At 44.8% G+C, this 15,774-nt stretch overlaps 1 protein-coding gene across 3 annotated transcripts in view; it reads left to right on the forward strand.

Moving 5' to 3' along the window:
- IFT43 (intraflagellar transport 43) overlaps nucleotides 1-15,774 on the forward strand; it is a 43,659-nt gene that overhangs the window by 10,045 nt on the left and 17,840 nt on the right. For 2 of the 3 annotated variants that reach the window (XM_085225353.1, XM_085225354.1), the window contains one exon: nucleotides 6,219-6,286. In XM_085225353.1, coding sequence (XP_085081479.1) covers nucleotides 6,219-6,286 — 68 coding nt within the window. Of the gene's footprint in view, nucleotides 1-5,121; nucleotides 5,311-6,218; nucleotides 6,287-15,774 lie in introns of those variants that run through there. The other variant, XM_085225355.1, reaches the window with a different exon arrangement.

The following is a 15,774-nucleotide window of genomic DNA, read 5'->3' on the forward strand; positions in this document are numbered from 1 at the left end:
GCAAAGAAATGAAGATCTGACCTCTCCAGAGGGGCAGCCAAGTTCTTCTGTAGTTCCAGATCCCAGTGCTTTTAAAACGGTTTGAATGGGAAAAAATGGGCTGTTGCTTTTTAGGTTAAGAAGACATGTCAAGAACAAATGTTTTCAATAAATGCTTTTTGGAGGAGCAGCTATCGAAGTTTTAAGTAGCTGAAATGTGAAGCCAATTGCAGACCTGTGTTGCTGAGTGACCCAGTTTGGTGAGGTTATATCTTTGCAACCTAAAATACAGTGCAGATGACTCAGGGACGTCCTGATGAGAAGCAGCCTGCGCTGGCTGTGCAGTGCTGAGCTGTGGCACAGCTTGGTTACCTGAACTAACTAAAGCTAGACTGTTTACAGAGTGGAGCTGACTCACATGAATCCTACTTGCAGGTGTGTCTGCACCTGTGGTGTAGACATGGCCTTGGGCTCTGTATGATCAGGGCCTTTAATCAGAACGGTATTTTCCTAACCCATTGCTTACTTGAGCACAGTGGTTGGCACCCAACTCCAAACTCATTCTGTTGTCTGATCTGGTTTCAATCTGCCTTGCAGGCACTCTCCTAGTGGTCTTCCCCACATTTCTTGCCCATTGTTTAGAAATGTGGAACTGAGGATCCAAACACTGGATGCAGTCATCCATGTGCTTACTGGGGGACTTTATTTATGCAAAAACAATGATACTGTTTTAGGCAATGTCCAGCCTCTTTAGTCCAGAGTGTTAATGGCTTAAGAAGACGCGTATAGTTGTAATGCAGCCTCTTAAAACCCTTTTTTGGATCTATGACTTGCATGACAGTAAGATCTAGAGAATGTTGGTGAGTGACTGGGACAAAAAGTTCACATCCCAAAGACCCTGCAGTCTTACTGCATTGTTTTTCTCTCCAGCATTCTGCTCTTCCCTGTGACCTTCAACTTGTAGAAGAACTCTCACTAGAGTAAGGCTACTTTTCATGTATGGTTTGTTGCCAGGGTTTTGCCTTCTTAGGCATTTAGCTGGGAGTGGGATGGACTGGCAATAGCTCTTGAAGTGACTGGCATTTCTGAGAATCTGGGAGGGTTCTCAAAGCTGGTGCACATTTTTAATACCCTACTTATATGTGTGTTTGTTCTGGACTGGGCTAAGTATGTCCCTGTGTGTCCTAGTCTCTGTCATCTGTTTGGGTTCTTGCATTATGCTTATAAACACACTCCACTACTATCTGAAGCAGCACTGGCTTTTTTTTACCTGCTTCCTTTTCTCAAGGATTGCATATTTTTCTCCAGTGGCCTTCTAGTTACTTGTAGAGTTGCAGGGCTCCCAGCCTGTTCCCGGGGACCGCTCAGCTGGAAGTTGGCCAGGTTCTCCAGGAGGAATCTCAAAAATGCAGCTGAACTTCTGTTCCCTAATTAGGCCAACTTCCCCAGTGTGAGCCCCAGCACTGTGTGGCCCAAGCTCACCAAGGCCTTCCGCTGCCTCTCTCCTGTGTACCCCAAGTGCCTGGCTGGCAAGGCAGCTATTTTCAATTTCCTGAGATTATCTTGAGCCTTTTGATGACATCTACTCAAATAGCATTTCTAGTCAGCTGTGTTGCCCAGCTTTTTTAGTGGTATCCTTCCTGTTTGGCCACTTTGATTTGGGTTATGGGCAAAACCATGGAAAATAATTTTATTATCAGCTTTTCTTTTTCCTTCCACGCATATATTTCATGCTTCAAGTGCTCCCAGGCCAATCTGAAGGCAGAAGAAGAACTGTAGGAGGGGTATAGGTGGATGTGAATGTCTGTCAGTATATAGCACAAGGTAAAAGCAAGTGGGTTGATAGACATTTACATCTTGGGAGGCTGGAAGGGGCATGGCCTTGTAACTGTAGTTCTGAGAGGTTTCTGCTTGGTAATCCTTTGCTCATAGAATCAGATTATTGTGCACTGTTTTCATGCAGAGGAGAGCAGTAACTCTTGAGACAAGTTAAGGTATCACACACTGCAGTATGACAGCTTCCCTAGCAGGTGCACGTGCTACTTAGCCAGAGCTGTCTGTTGTTTTAGGGAAGAGGTTCTTGTCAGCTATTTAACAAGATGAGCTGTTCCTTTACTTGCTGTGATAGATGTCAAAATATTTGAAGCCCCCCAAGAAATGTTTCCATCTCAATAGCCTTTTCCTTAATAAAGGGATGTCAGTGACTATGAAGAACAACAGACTGTGGAAGAAATGAGAATCCAGTTTTTTCTGTTAGGCACTGTAGCTGTGCAGAAGTCCTTGGAGGAGATGCATTACTTCTGCAGTCTGTGGATGTAATAGAGAAGGCTAGCAGAGATGGGCCACTTTTTGCAAAAATACAAGGCTTGCATACAACTGGGAACAGATCCCTTTTTGATATCATATGTGCTTTGAGATGTGAATAGGTTGTGAATGTTATGTGGCTGCTTAGAAGTAGCAGGGCTGTTTGACTTACAGCTCCTTAACGAGCAACAGTCAAAACTAATTACTGAGGGCTGTTTGCAGAAATCGGCTTTCCCGCAGTCAGGGAGCCTCTGGCAACTTGCTGGAGGAACGGAAACTCGGGTCTGGCCATACTCCTTTCTGCTTCATGGCCATCACTGGATGAAAAGAAGGTGCTTACATGCCAAACAAAAATATCACCATGTTTGTATATGGAGGAGAACACAGATCTCACACATTTTAAGGAGATGTACTACACAAGAGAAAGATTGTGTGTCCTCTGCTGCGTACTGTCAATGTCACTTGAGTCCCTACCTCCCTGCATGGAGTGTTTGCTGTTTCAAAGGAGTTGTCATGTTGATAAATTAATCCATATTTCCAGCTCCTTCTGAGAATCTGAGGGACTCAAAATGCCCATAATCTGCCTGTGTCGTGGTGGGTCCCAACAGAAACATCACTGGATCCTCCAGTTAGTTGCTTCCATGAGGGAAGCAACACCCAGCTAGCACCTTCCAAGCTGCAGACATGAGCAGACAAGTAGCCTGGAAATTTCTGCCTTAATGAGGAAGCCGGATTAGAATCTTACATCCATCTGATAAGAAAGATCCTGGAGAAGAAGGTAGAATTTCTTCTTTAATAAAAGAGAGATGGGATTCAGGTAAGCTGAGGAAGACCAGTAGTTTTCCAAATGGGAGATAAAATCCTGATTGTGGTGGTAGTATGAAAGCATTGGTAGGAGTACCTGGGAAACCCTGCCTTTGGGAAAATGGCACCAAACTGAATTTCTGAGAAAAAATCAGAAGGAGATACAGAACATGGCAACATGCCTGAAAAAAAGAGAGAGTCTGCAGAAACTAAGATAGGGGAAATCTGGAGATAAGGAATCGACAACTGAAGCAGAAAAGCAAGCCTTGGTGAACAAGTGATTAGTTAATGGTGTGAAACCGACTGAGCAGCAGCAGTTGAGAGAGAACTCTTTTTGTCAGGAGCTGGTGGATTCTCTGTGTTTTGAACACTAAACCACTTTGGGTGCATAGTTTTGTATGTGTAATGAAACTCTTGCCTTTGATATGGCAGGTAGTACCGACAGGTTCTGATCATTTTAAAGCCCACAGTAATTTTCATCAGGTAGACGTGTTCAGGAGCACATTTACTCCATGACAGAAGAACAGCATCTTTCATTTCTGCTCTGCTTCCTCTGACATTGACATTCTTCTCACTTTCTGTGTCAAGCTTGCTTGCAGTTGCAACTTCTCTAACTGTGACCATATTACGGCAATGCACAACATTGCATTCTCAATTGTAAATTGCATTTTAAAGTGGGAAAGGTAAGTTTATTTACTTGACAGGAGTGCTTGTGGCATGTGACCTTATTATGGCACTTTCCAGACAACTAACAAAGAAAAACTATTTATTCTCAGCTGACAGGTAACATTGCCTTTCCTGTTGCTAGTGCTCCTGTGGGCAGCTCAAAAAGAATTACCTGATTTATTGCAAGAGGAATAAAAGGGCTGTAGGTGTATGTGAAGTGTTTGTCAGCATCTGCCAGACATTCAGGGCTGCCTGATGCGTATGATCAATGGGAATACATTATTAAACTGGGAAGACATGGGAACCAACCCCCTAAACACAGTGGAGTCGCATGGGCTGGGGCAGCCATTCTCACCACACTTCTATCTGAAGTGCCCAACTTTGCTTCTCTTGGAGCTGAAGAAGGGTTTTGGTGATGCAGGAATTAAATTGCCAGTGCACTGACGTGCCTTGGAAATGCTGTGTTTTCCCTCAGGTTTACGCCCAGGTTCTTCGGTTACATTTGTGCTCAGGAGCAAGGCCTGCTGGCTACCAGGGGGATGGTGCAGGGGAAGGAGGGAGAAGGGCTGTTTGCGTGGGAAGGATCAGTGTGGGAGGGAGTGTGTTTCTGAGGTAGGGGTGTGTGTAATGGGAATAGGGATGTTTTTGTGGGCACGCACGCCCATATGTGGTGTGTTTTTCCCCATTTTCCTGGGCTTTGGGTGTGTCCAGATCAACTGAATTCAAAATGCTCCTTTTTTGGCACTGTAGCCTCTTCTCTGGTTTGGCATCTTAAGAATCTGGGGAAATCATTTCAAGATCAGAAAACTCCATTCACTTGGGCCCCTGAAGGCTTCACATTCTGTGACATGGTCATTCCAGTCGACTGAGCTCTGTCCCCTGCGGATGAGCCCATATAAGGAGGCTGTTTCCTGCGTTTCACGCTCCCTGCCTGTCCCTCTGCCCTCCTGTGCTCCCTTTGCCGAAGAAAGCTGGTATTTTGGGACTGCAGCTCCTGCCTCATTCCTGCTCCCTGTTTATTTTTGGAGAATGACTATTTTTGCTCCTATCAGGGAGCTATGCAGGGTCGTGCCCCCTCCCTGCAGCAGGCAGTGGCTGCCCCTGGCAGGCTCTCTTCATTTCCCACACTCACAAACAATGCTTCTGTATCAAGAAATAAACACGGGAGACCCCTACCATCAGGGGTTAGTTCATCCCCTTCCTCATCTGTGACAAGAGACAATCTGGCTTTGGCTCAGGTTTGACCCCACCTCACAAGCAAGCTTCCCCTTGTCAGGTCAGAGATCCTCAGGAGTCACTCAGCCCATTCGCTTTCTTAATAAAAGCTTTGGGAGCTGTATGTCTTCTTTCCCTCACCCCAGATTAGACTCCTTTGCATTTACCATGTTTTCCCCATTTTTGGACATTATTTTAGCCAATTATCCTTTTTTTTTTTTTTTTGGATCATTCCTTCATGAGTCTGTTGCAGCTGGGCACCATCAACTGAAACAGACTGTGGTAGAGTCACCATCTCTGGAAGTGTTCAAGAACCATGTAGATGTGGCACTGAGAGACATGGTTAGTGGGCACGGTGGTGATGGTTGGGCTGGATGATCTTAGCAGTCTTTTCCAACCTTAATGATAATATGATTCTGTGACAATCAGGAGCTATATATAAGTATTCATCCACTGGGTTCACCTTACTTCTCCTTTCAGCATTGCATGTTGTGTAGAACACTAAGCTGCTGCTGCATGAGGTGCTTCAGGCAGGGGGCTGGGCCCCAAACTGCAGAAGACATTGGGCAGCTCTCACATAGTGGGCCTGGTATTTGGAAATTCCTGTTGTGAGCCTCAAGTCGAATTCTTGTTTTCTCTTGCCATGCGGCCGAGTGCCACACAAGACAAAATAGCAGGGAGTTTGCTAGCTCCGAGTGAACCCTTTACCCCTTTACCATCCCAGAGGTGGTGATGGCAGGGTTCATCTTGCCTAACTTTACAGGTCTTTGGTGTAGTTGTCATCTGACTTCCTATTCTAGTCAGTGGGGAAAAGCAGATCTTTCTAGGGAGCGATTCCTCATCTAAAATACTGTGTCCAAAATGTGTGCTGACTGACTTGTGTCCTAGCAAACATGTAGAACATGATGCTCCCAACTGAACTGTGAGCAGCAGTAGTGAAGTTGATCCCAGTGAAGCGTGCTCTAGAGTGCAGCATATCCTCTGCAGATCAGCTGTGCTTTGTCTCTTGAACAAGTCAAAGGCACACAGACCTGAAGCTTGTCAAGATACTGACTAAAGCAGTGTATGTCCAGTTTACATAGACATGTATAAAACTATCTTATATATCTTTTATTTTATGAATAAGCAGCACTTTAAGCATTATCTCTCCATCTGTTTGGTAAATTGTTGCCTGTGTGTGTGTGGAGCTGGTGTAAGAATTGGCTTGACAGGAGCTGGCTGTAAAGCTTCTCTTTTTTTTTTTATTGAAGGAACCACCACCTAAACCCCCACGCCGGCAAGGAGGCTGGGCAGTCGATCCTGTGCTGGCATCTACCAAGTGAGTACTCACTCTTTCTTTATTAATAGGGGCTTCAGCATGGATTAACTTAATATCACTGGTTGGGCTTTGGAATTGCAGGCACTGGAAGAGTTTTTTCTGGATCTTGCAGTTGGTGTCTCCAATATCCTTGTAACTCCTTGAAACCATTTGAGGTATTGCTCTTGCTTGGTTCCAGATTGACCTGTCTGGGCTATAAAGTGCATTTACATCGCTGTCTTCAGGAGGCAGTGTGTTCCTCATCTGGTATAGACCACGTGGGATTCCTGGAAGGAGCCAATAAGGATGTTAAATACAGAAGCTGGGGGTGGGATTTGATTGCCCACATACTTTCCAGGAGAGTGACACATGTCAGTGACCCACTGACAAGCATGCAATGAACTGTTCAGGATTTAGTGATTATCCTTGATGGTAAAGATGAAATTAGTTAATGTTTATGTGTGTATGGGCTTGTGGTATAATGGAGATGGATGGAGATGGTCTGAGAGAAGAGATGGAAGAAAAAATTATTCAAATTGTAGAATGTATATTTAAAAGTCTGATTCTTATGAAGGACACATTAAGAGAAATACCCAGATACTGTAATAGGATAGGTATCAGAACTAAGAGACAGTTCAGACCAGAAGGATGTCTCAATCTATTTGTTATTTATCAAGCTGTAAAGTTACCTTGCTGTTACACTTGTTATTCACAGGACTGAAGGGCTCTGCCCACTGAGTAGTGTGAAATTGCTTGTATATATTAAGGCCTTTAGTAAAAGTGCATTGTCTGGACATGTGCTTTGGAGACACTGATTTCTGGAGAAAGTTATATATTTTCTTTCTTGGAACCTTGAGAATGGGACAGCACATCTAGAGACCTGTAACACAGTCAGTATTTTCTGGGAACTGGGAAAGATGTACAACAGTACTTTTTTGGGAAATTATGGCTCGCTCTTTGTCTCCGAAGAATATATCAGCCCTTTGTAGAACCAAGCTGAATCTTATGGAAATGTGATAGCAAAGAACAAGGGTGAATTGCATTGCTTAGGAAAAATAAATCATGTAATTGGTGGCTATGTGAGGGACTGGATAGGAGCTAATTCAGTTATTCAGAGTTGAGCCTAATGTGCCCTGAAGGACAGTGCTCAGGTTCCTAATATAATGGCACGGTGCTATGTGCTGCTGTAGGATGTTTTCTGTGGTTTAACTTGAGCCTTATCAGATAGATTTGGAGCAGTAGTTATCAGCAGTGCTCCTCCAGCATCCCAGTTGCATGGATAATGGATATACCAGGTGCTTGGAGTAAACACTCCTACAAGGTTGGAAGCAGAGCAGGAGCTAGAGGGCTGCAGACTCTTCTACCCATAGGACCCTGCCCAGTGGGACATAAGATGAAGACGTGCCTCTTGCTCATTCATGCATACAGTATTGTGTCATACTTGACAGTATTCTCTTCCTTTGTATTAAGAGCTTTTATGGAATAAATTTTATGAAGAGAAGGTTTGCTCTGACATTCTTTAGTTGTAGGAAGGATGAGGCTTTTGTACATCTCTTCCCTTGTCATTTCTTCCCTTCAGCTGCAGATTCTTGACAGGCTGATCTCTTTTCCTTTCCCTCAGAGAAGCCTGAGATGCTGGCCTGTAAGGCTGTCCTTGTGACATATCCCAGAGTTGAACCTTCATGTGAAAAGTCTGAGTCATCGATGGGCTGATGTCATACCAATGTTGCTGTAGCTTTCTTGTTTCTGTTTTCTCAGGCTTTATCTCCCCATAGCTTTTCTACCAGTCTGTCTCAGTTTGGAAGACCATCAAGTCATTGCTCCAATTTCACTGGGATAGATATCGATACACTAGAATAACATGCTTCCATTAACATATCTGAATCAGCCATAAAGAGCTCTTATGCCAGTGTAACTCAGACTACACTTGGAAGTATATTGCTTTAAGTAATTTTGTGTAAGTAATTTTGAACTGACAGCAATACGTTCTGTGGTATTTTGCTTATGAAGTGAGAGTGAGGAGAGCGACTTAGATTTTCTTTGTTGTGCGAATATATTTTGGGTCAGATGGGATACTGCAGCCACTTGGGAAAGTCTTGTCTCTGACTGTGCATCGTTCTCTTCCTTATTTGAGGTATAAACTTTTTGTTCTGTTTCTGACAGTTTCAGCCAGTTAAAATTGCATACTTACTGCTTTTCCTGCAGGGCTATTTTAACTCTTTTTTGCTGTATTTCTAATTCCAAGTTTTATCAGTTTGAAATGATTGCTTGAAATTGTTCTCTGTGTTTCCACTGGATACCTGTTAGGTTAGAATTTAAATTTGTGGCGTGTTTTTCTGTTTTTCTACCTTTGCTGCTCCCTCCTCAGCCTTTACCCATCCAACTCTTCTCATAGTAAAGTGAACTTCCAAATATTTTCACCATCTTGCTGATTCATTCCATTACATTTGTTCCGTCTCAGACTCTTGCAAGTTAGGAAGAGAAGGAAAGCCCATAAAGTTTTCCAGTCCATAATTAGTTTTAAAATTAATTTGCACAGATTGTGTGCAAGGAAGAGAAAGTAATTTTGTCACGAGTTCCCATGGCTTTTACAAGTGTCAGATATTAAAGTCCCAAGAATGATCATAATGCTGTACTTTTTTCTTGTTCTTTAAAAAAAAAATAATCTAAAAGTCAAGCACGGAGTGATTACTTTGGACTCCCAGCACCTCTGTAAAACAGTTGTCATTACTAAGAGTCCCAATTTGTTGATATGGGTAATAGTGAGGACTATAGGTAAGTTTCTGAGCAAACCCTCAGACTTGCCCTCTGCCATCAGCAAATAAATGGTGCAAAGCAATGACACAGAAATCTTTTTTTGCTTGCTGATGGGGTTCTCTGCAGCTGAATGTACTGTGCATTGTACAGAGAGAAAAGAGTAGTTCTCCATGAGAAGAGGCAGTCCCATTGCTGCCCCAGCAATATTCTAGCCCAGTGTTGCAGGAAAGGGGACCAGCCAAGAACCAAGGCAGCTGCTTGGAGCCTAGCACCCTGCTGACATTACATAAATAGTAGTAATTACAGATGGTTTTATGCTAGAGAAGCATCGCTCCGACCACTGGATGGAGCTCAAGTGCCATTCTGAAAGCTGTACTGATGTCCTTAATAACATCAGTGTTGACATTTGTGTCAAGCAAAGCAAAGATTTTATTGTCAGGTTATCTCATGCTTTGGAAGGAAGAAACACAAAGTGCCTGCCAATAGGAGAAGGAAGAAGAAAGTCATTTTTGCATACTGGTGGGGATTTGACAAAGAAGAGATGTTTCGAAGATCCATTTAATTCCAGGTTCTGCTGATCTCATCTATTTGACTTTCCTTATATCCTACTTTCCTTATAGAATTTCCTTTATTTTTCTTCCTGTAAGTATGTTGTTCATTTTTTATTTTTTTTTATCCCATGTGTCTCCTTTCTTATACATGGATCCTGGCATTTTAGCAACAGGTGCTCCAGCCACAACTGAAACTTCTTTTTTTCTGACTGCTCCGTCATATGGAATTGGAATAATTAGGGCTTATTTAGGTGAATGACCAGAATGTTTTGGAACAGACATGTGGGTACAGTGTCTAGCAATGGCTTTCACAGGAAGATAAATATTAAGGTTCTATAAGAAGGAAGTGGATGCAGTTGGGATGACCTTTAGAGCGGAACGGTATTGATAACTCAACCTTTGTGTAGACATCACTTAGGGCTCTGGAGGTTGGGCAATGGTGAGATTGCACCCTGGAGCTGGAGGAAAGTTATTTAAGAGATTAAGGCTTTTTATGATTTAAGGTCTCTAGAGCTAAGTAAAGTTAAAAACCTCCTGTTTGAAGAAGATGGGCTTAAACTATCCTGTGTTGTATCTATATGAGATGACCCTCAAGAGTGCCTGGTTTATAGAACCTCTGGCCATCCCTGTCTTGCAAGTGGGAGCAGTAAAGCGCTCACAAGTTCTCTATCTGACATGGCAGGGAAAAGCTTGTGTCATTGTGTCTGCCCTCCACTCCCAGTCCTGCAATGCTGAGATAAATCTTGGACTAGGCTTCTGTATGACACTGCCATGTTAGGAGCAGAGCCAAGCTCCTGGTGGTGGGGACAACAGCAGGCTCCCTCTGCATCTTGCCACCCTCTGTGGATGTATTCAGTGATGTGAAGAGTACAAAGGTACAAAGGATCGAGGCTACCAAGTGAGGGGGCACAACTGAGAAGGAGAAGATAGAAAAGGAAGTCTGATTAAGTTTTGTCTTGAAGTGTCTGTTTTTGGGTTTGTCCCTGCATTGATCTGCAAGGGAATGAGGCAAGTAATAGCCCCTTGGGGACCTTCAGGACTTTCCTCTCAATGTCAGCCGTCATTTTCAATCACCCTCTCCCTCCCAGCCATTAATTTTGGCCCAGGATCATGGGGACTTGTCCATCTATCACTCCTAATTGACACTAAATGATCTGTCAGTTTATTGATGAACGGCAGGAGTGGAATTGTCACAATATATTTTACTTTCTAACAACTCCTCCTGACAATTTTACCTTGTCCATCTCACTCTCCTCACATAAATCTCCATTGGCCTCTCATTCCTTCTCTTGGGCTGTTCTGGTGCCAGCCGCCTCCACGCCATCGGCACGCATCAAGGACATCAAGATGGCGGTAAGCTGCAGTGTGCAGGCCTGGGGTGGGCTTTTTCTTCCCTTTCTCTCTCACTCTTTTTTTTTTTTTTTTTAATAAGCTGGATGTTCCAGGAATGCTAACAGGCTCTTGTCCTCTTGTTCCTCCATGTCATTGCTGGGGTGAGCTCTCCTTGGTGTTTCTGTTTAGACTCAGTAAAGATAACTGGCAGAAAATTGAAACTCCCTTAAAGACAAAAGAGTCATCTGAGAATCCCTCAGTACCATTGCTGTGATGGGGGATTTTTTTCCTTTTAATCCTGTACAGTGTGACTAGCAAGGGTTTCCAGCAAAGGGAAAATGCTAGACTTATGCCCATACCTGTGTCTTTGCAGTGCCCAGAGGAGCCTGGAAAAAGAGTTGGGCTTTTGTCTTTTTTTTTTTTTTTTAAGCTATTTTTCTGCTTATTTTTTTCTTTATTAGTGAAGTTTTCTTTGTCTTTTTCCTGAAAGACACTGGACAATTGAAGAAGTAGAAGGGCTGTAGAATTTTGCTCCCTTAGGAAATGGAAAATGGAGCCTGCACAACAAAAGCATGATATTTGACATTTTGGTAGCAGTCCATGTAAGCTGCTGAGATGGCAAAGTGTGAAGTCTCTCATTTTTTTGATTGAAAGCAAAGCATTTTCCTTCCTTAATTCTCAGCGTCTCCAAGGAATTTACCGGCACATCCAGGGAAGACCATACTTGCTGTCCCAAATAGTTTGGGCTTAAAAAAGCAAAGCACTCTTGAAGACCACATCCAACTTGGAACTCTTTTGAATCAGTCAAAGCCAAGGCTAAAAACTTGTCTGGCCTATTTAGGTCACCTCTAAACTGACTGTAAAGTCTGGCTTGATGCAGTTTACCTGTAGAAAGAGAACTAAGGTGACCCTGATCTACTTGTTTGCCCCCATTTCCCTTTGTCCTCCCCTTTTCTGTATAGCCACTCTATTGTTCCCAAGTTTTTTAGATACCATTTTTTTAGAAGACATGGCTCTCAGATGGCAGCACAAGGTGGCACTTACACTTAGTTTGTCTGAGTTTTTGTGGTTTTATTTTTTTTTGTTTTTTTTTTGTTTTTTTTTTTTGTTTTTAGTATAACGTTTTCAATGACACGAATAAATAGACTTTGGCTGAGTCCTTCAGAATTTGGAGTTTGCTTTCTGTTGTGGGATTTGGGGGGAAAAAAACACAGAACCCCATCTTCTTTGTCTTTGCATTCTAGTTCTGTTTCCTTTAGCAGTTGGTTTCTCTGTAATCATAACAATGAGAAATGTAAGTTTCCCTTTAAATGGAAACTGAAATGCTCCTGTAACCCCATTTGATGTGAGAGTTGGCCCCGGTGCTCACTGGAGACTGAGGATGTGATCTCTTGGACAGGAGTCCCCGTTCTCAGGGAACAAAGATGTGTGGTGGATACCTCTAGAAGCTGCAGTGCTGTTTTCCCACACAGCAGGAATTTGTGTTGAGTGTTGTTGTTTTTTCTGTTGCTCAGTGGGAGCTCAGAGCAGCTCTGCTGGTCGGCTCTTTACCAGCAAGTGGATTGGGGCACCCTGGGAACATCTGTTACAGGGACGATGCAAGTGTGTAGGCTGAGGTTCAGCAACCCTGTGAACTGCATCTGCCCACTTGTTCTCTTGTGCCAGTTCCTAAAGCCTGCTTGCCAGAGCTTTCTTCCTTTCTTATTTCTGTTAAGTAAGCCTGTATACTAGGACATGAGGAGAAAAACAGCGTTTCTGCTACAGATTGGCTAGTGCCTCATACACTCATGTCAGCAAGAGCTGTTCAGCCACAGTGTCTGTCAAATCATAGGATCACAGAAATGCTTAGGCTAGAGGGACATTAAAGCCCACCCAGTCCCAAACGTCTGCATACACCCCCACCAGGGCTGCCCCCACCAGCTCGGGCTGCCCAGGGTCCCATACAGCCTGGCCTTCAGCACCTTCAAGGATGGGGCACCCACAGCTTCTGGGCAGCTGTGCCAGGGCCTTACCACACTCTGAGTGGAAAAAATTCTTCCTCTTATCTAACCTAAATGTCTCCTCTTTTAGCTTAATGCCATTCACCCTTGTCCTATCACTGTCAGACAGTGTGAAAAATCAGTTGCCGTCGTGCTTGTAAGCTCCCTTCAAGTACTGTAAGGCTGCAATGAAGTCTGTCCAGGGCCTTTTCTCCAGACTGAAAAAATGCAGCTCCCTCAATGTTTCTTCATAGGAGAGGCACTCCAGCCCAGGTTTTGTCCTGCAGAGAGTGCTTGCTCATTGCCGTGCCCCTCTTCCACCCATGCAGCACTTAGCATGCGATCCAGGCACCCCAAGGAGATGTGAGGCACCAGAGTGTCATCTGTAGGACCATTACAGGTTCCACAATTGTGTGTCTGCCCAAACCCCATTGAGGAAATGTGACCAACACACACCCATGTGCCCCTGGGCTTGGGAGTGGAGGGCCATGAGATGGTGTCCTATGACAGAAATAAAGGCTCACTGCAGTCCTGGCTCCGGTGAGGGTGCTGTTTTGATGGCAAAGTTCGGCTTGATTTTAGGAGTTTTTTCCAGGCTGCCACAGTCCTGGGAGAGGTGTGTTCAGAAACCTGAACAACTGCTCAGAAGCCAAGGAAGGTGAAACGAGATAGCTGTCAGGACGTGTTGTGTAATGCCTTCCAGCACCACTGCGGTTCTGCACTGTGGAGCTTTGGTGGGTGTTCTCCACCCGCTGTGCCCCAGCGAGCAAGCAGTGACCGAGCCCCAAATGTGGGGAGCTGGGAGCGCTCACTGGTGCGTCAGTGTGGATGTGTGCTGAGTTGTGCCTCAGGCTGCTGAACAAGCTGCTGCTCGTGGCTCACCACCCACTCACCGCGGTGATGGGCACGGACAAAATGCTTGAGCGGGAGCGTACGGTGTTTGTTTGGTTTTATGATTAAAATAAAGGGAAGTGGTTTAGACATGCCAAGAACAGGCAGGCAGATGAGACTCTCCCCGGGCTGCCGGGCCCTGCGAAGCACCTCGCAACGTGCGGCCCTGCAGGCCCCCCTGGCAGCCGGTCCCCTCACACCCGCCTCCAGCAGCCCGTCCCGCGGGGCCGCCGCGCCGCCGAGGCCCGGCAGAGGGCGGCCGTGGCCCGGCGGAGACCTTCGGTCGTCCCCCGCCGTCCCGTCGGAGCTCCACAGCTCCATGGCGGGTGCGGGGGGTCCTCCCTCCCCCGGAGCGGGCTGCGGGCGTGAGCGGAGCTGCGTGAGCTGCGAGCACGGAGGGATTTCAAGGACGTTTCCCTCCATTCATCCCAGTTATGTGCGTCGCTAAAATAGGTTAACGGTGTCTAATTAACCACTGCACATTGTCATGCTGCATAAAGATAGCAGCCTGGCTGTTCTCTGAGCCCTGCTACTTTATCTCCATTTAGATCTCCGTGGTAGTCCATTAAATGAGAAAGAAACAGTTTAACGGAGATGATGTCTACATTAGAGCTGCCTTTCACCTCTGGGCACGGCTGTAGGCAGCTCCTTTTCAGCCGGGCTGTGCCGTGCGGTGCGGGGGGTTCTGAAATTCAGCCCCCTCTCATCAGCACGAGGCAGGATTCCGGCCAGCAACGCTCCAGAGCGAGATCACGTTTGTATCTTCTGCTCCGGCACACAGCTTGGAGAGAAATAGGTAGTGCATAGCAGAAGTTGTGTGGTAGGATGCACTGGGGTCTGCCGGGGGTCTTCTGCCCCACCAAAAAGAATGAGAGAAACAGAAGTATTCTTCTCACAAGAGCTGATGATGGCTGATGTGTAATACAGCAGACAGTGCATTTCTGAGCATTGCTCCCGGGACTGTGTTGTTTTGCTTGCCCTTACTTAAGTGTATATATCCATGCAGCACAAAGATGCACCAGAGGATATTCAGCATAAATGTTAGGAAAAAATGATTTAACGTGAAGGTGGTCAAAGGCTGGAAGTGGTTGATGCCTGTCAGTGTTAAAGAGCCATTTGGGTAATGCCCTTAATAATCTGCTTTAACTTTTGGTTAGCCTTGAATTGGTCAGGCAGTTAGACATGATGATTTTTGAAGGTCCCTTCCATCCGAACCATTCCATTCTATAGTTCATGCACAATTGCTCATTTTATGGATGCTTGTTGCGATCCTCCCTAGGCTTTGCCTCTTGTTAGAGCAAACAGGAAACGAGGGTAATGCACTTGTTGCTGAGAACACAAGAAAAGAGTAGGAAATCTATCTATACTGACCTGACTTTACAGTCTATCTTCTTCCATGTCAGTTTTCACTCATTACTAGAAAGTTATGCCCTTAGGGATGAGGGAGATGCTGTGCACCTGGGCATGATATTCTTAAAGGATGAAATGTTGGTCTCAGCATGTTGCAATTGGCATTGATAAATCTGAGCCAGTTCTCAGGAATGGGCACTCCACTACACTGTAAGCAGCGTGGTAACTTTACAAAGAATGCCTGCAGGGCTTCCAGAAGCTGCTGATAGCACCTGGAGACCAAAGGGATGAGCAGGTAGCTGGTCCTGCAGGCACGCTGTCTCGTGTAGCTCAGCCCTTACCCATCCTTATGAAATGTGCAGGGTTGGAGGCAGGACACATTTCAGGAATTTATTAACAATTTTCTTCACTTATTGCCTGGATGGTTTTTAACCTCAGGACATGGGCCAAAGCTTGTCCTTTCTCTGGATCACTTTGTTAGGTAGATTTAGATGATGCATTTCAGCCAAAAAACCAAAGAGTTAGCCAGGAGAACAAACCAAAAATATTTTGTGATTTTTTTTTTTCCCCAGCTTGAAACAAGGAATTAAAAAGTAACATGTCATCAAAGAAAATAAAAGGAAGGCTTTGGGTTTGGGACTTTTAAAAA

The sequence above is a fragment of the Meleagris gallopavo genome, chromosome 5, assembly GCF_905368555.1.
Source record: "Meleagris gallopavo chromosome 5, MGAL_WU_HG_1.1, whole genome shotgun sequence".
NCBI classification, from domain to species: Eukaryota; Metazoa; Chordata; class Aves; order Galliformes; family Phasianidae; genus Meleagris; species Meleagris gallopavo.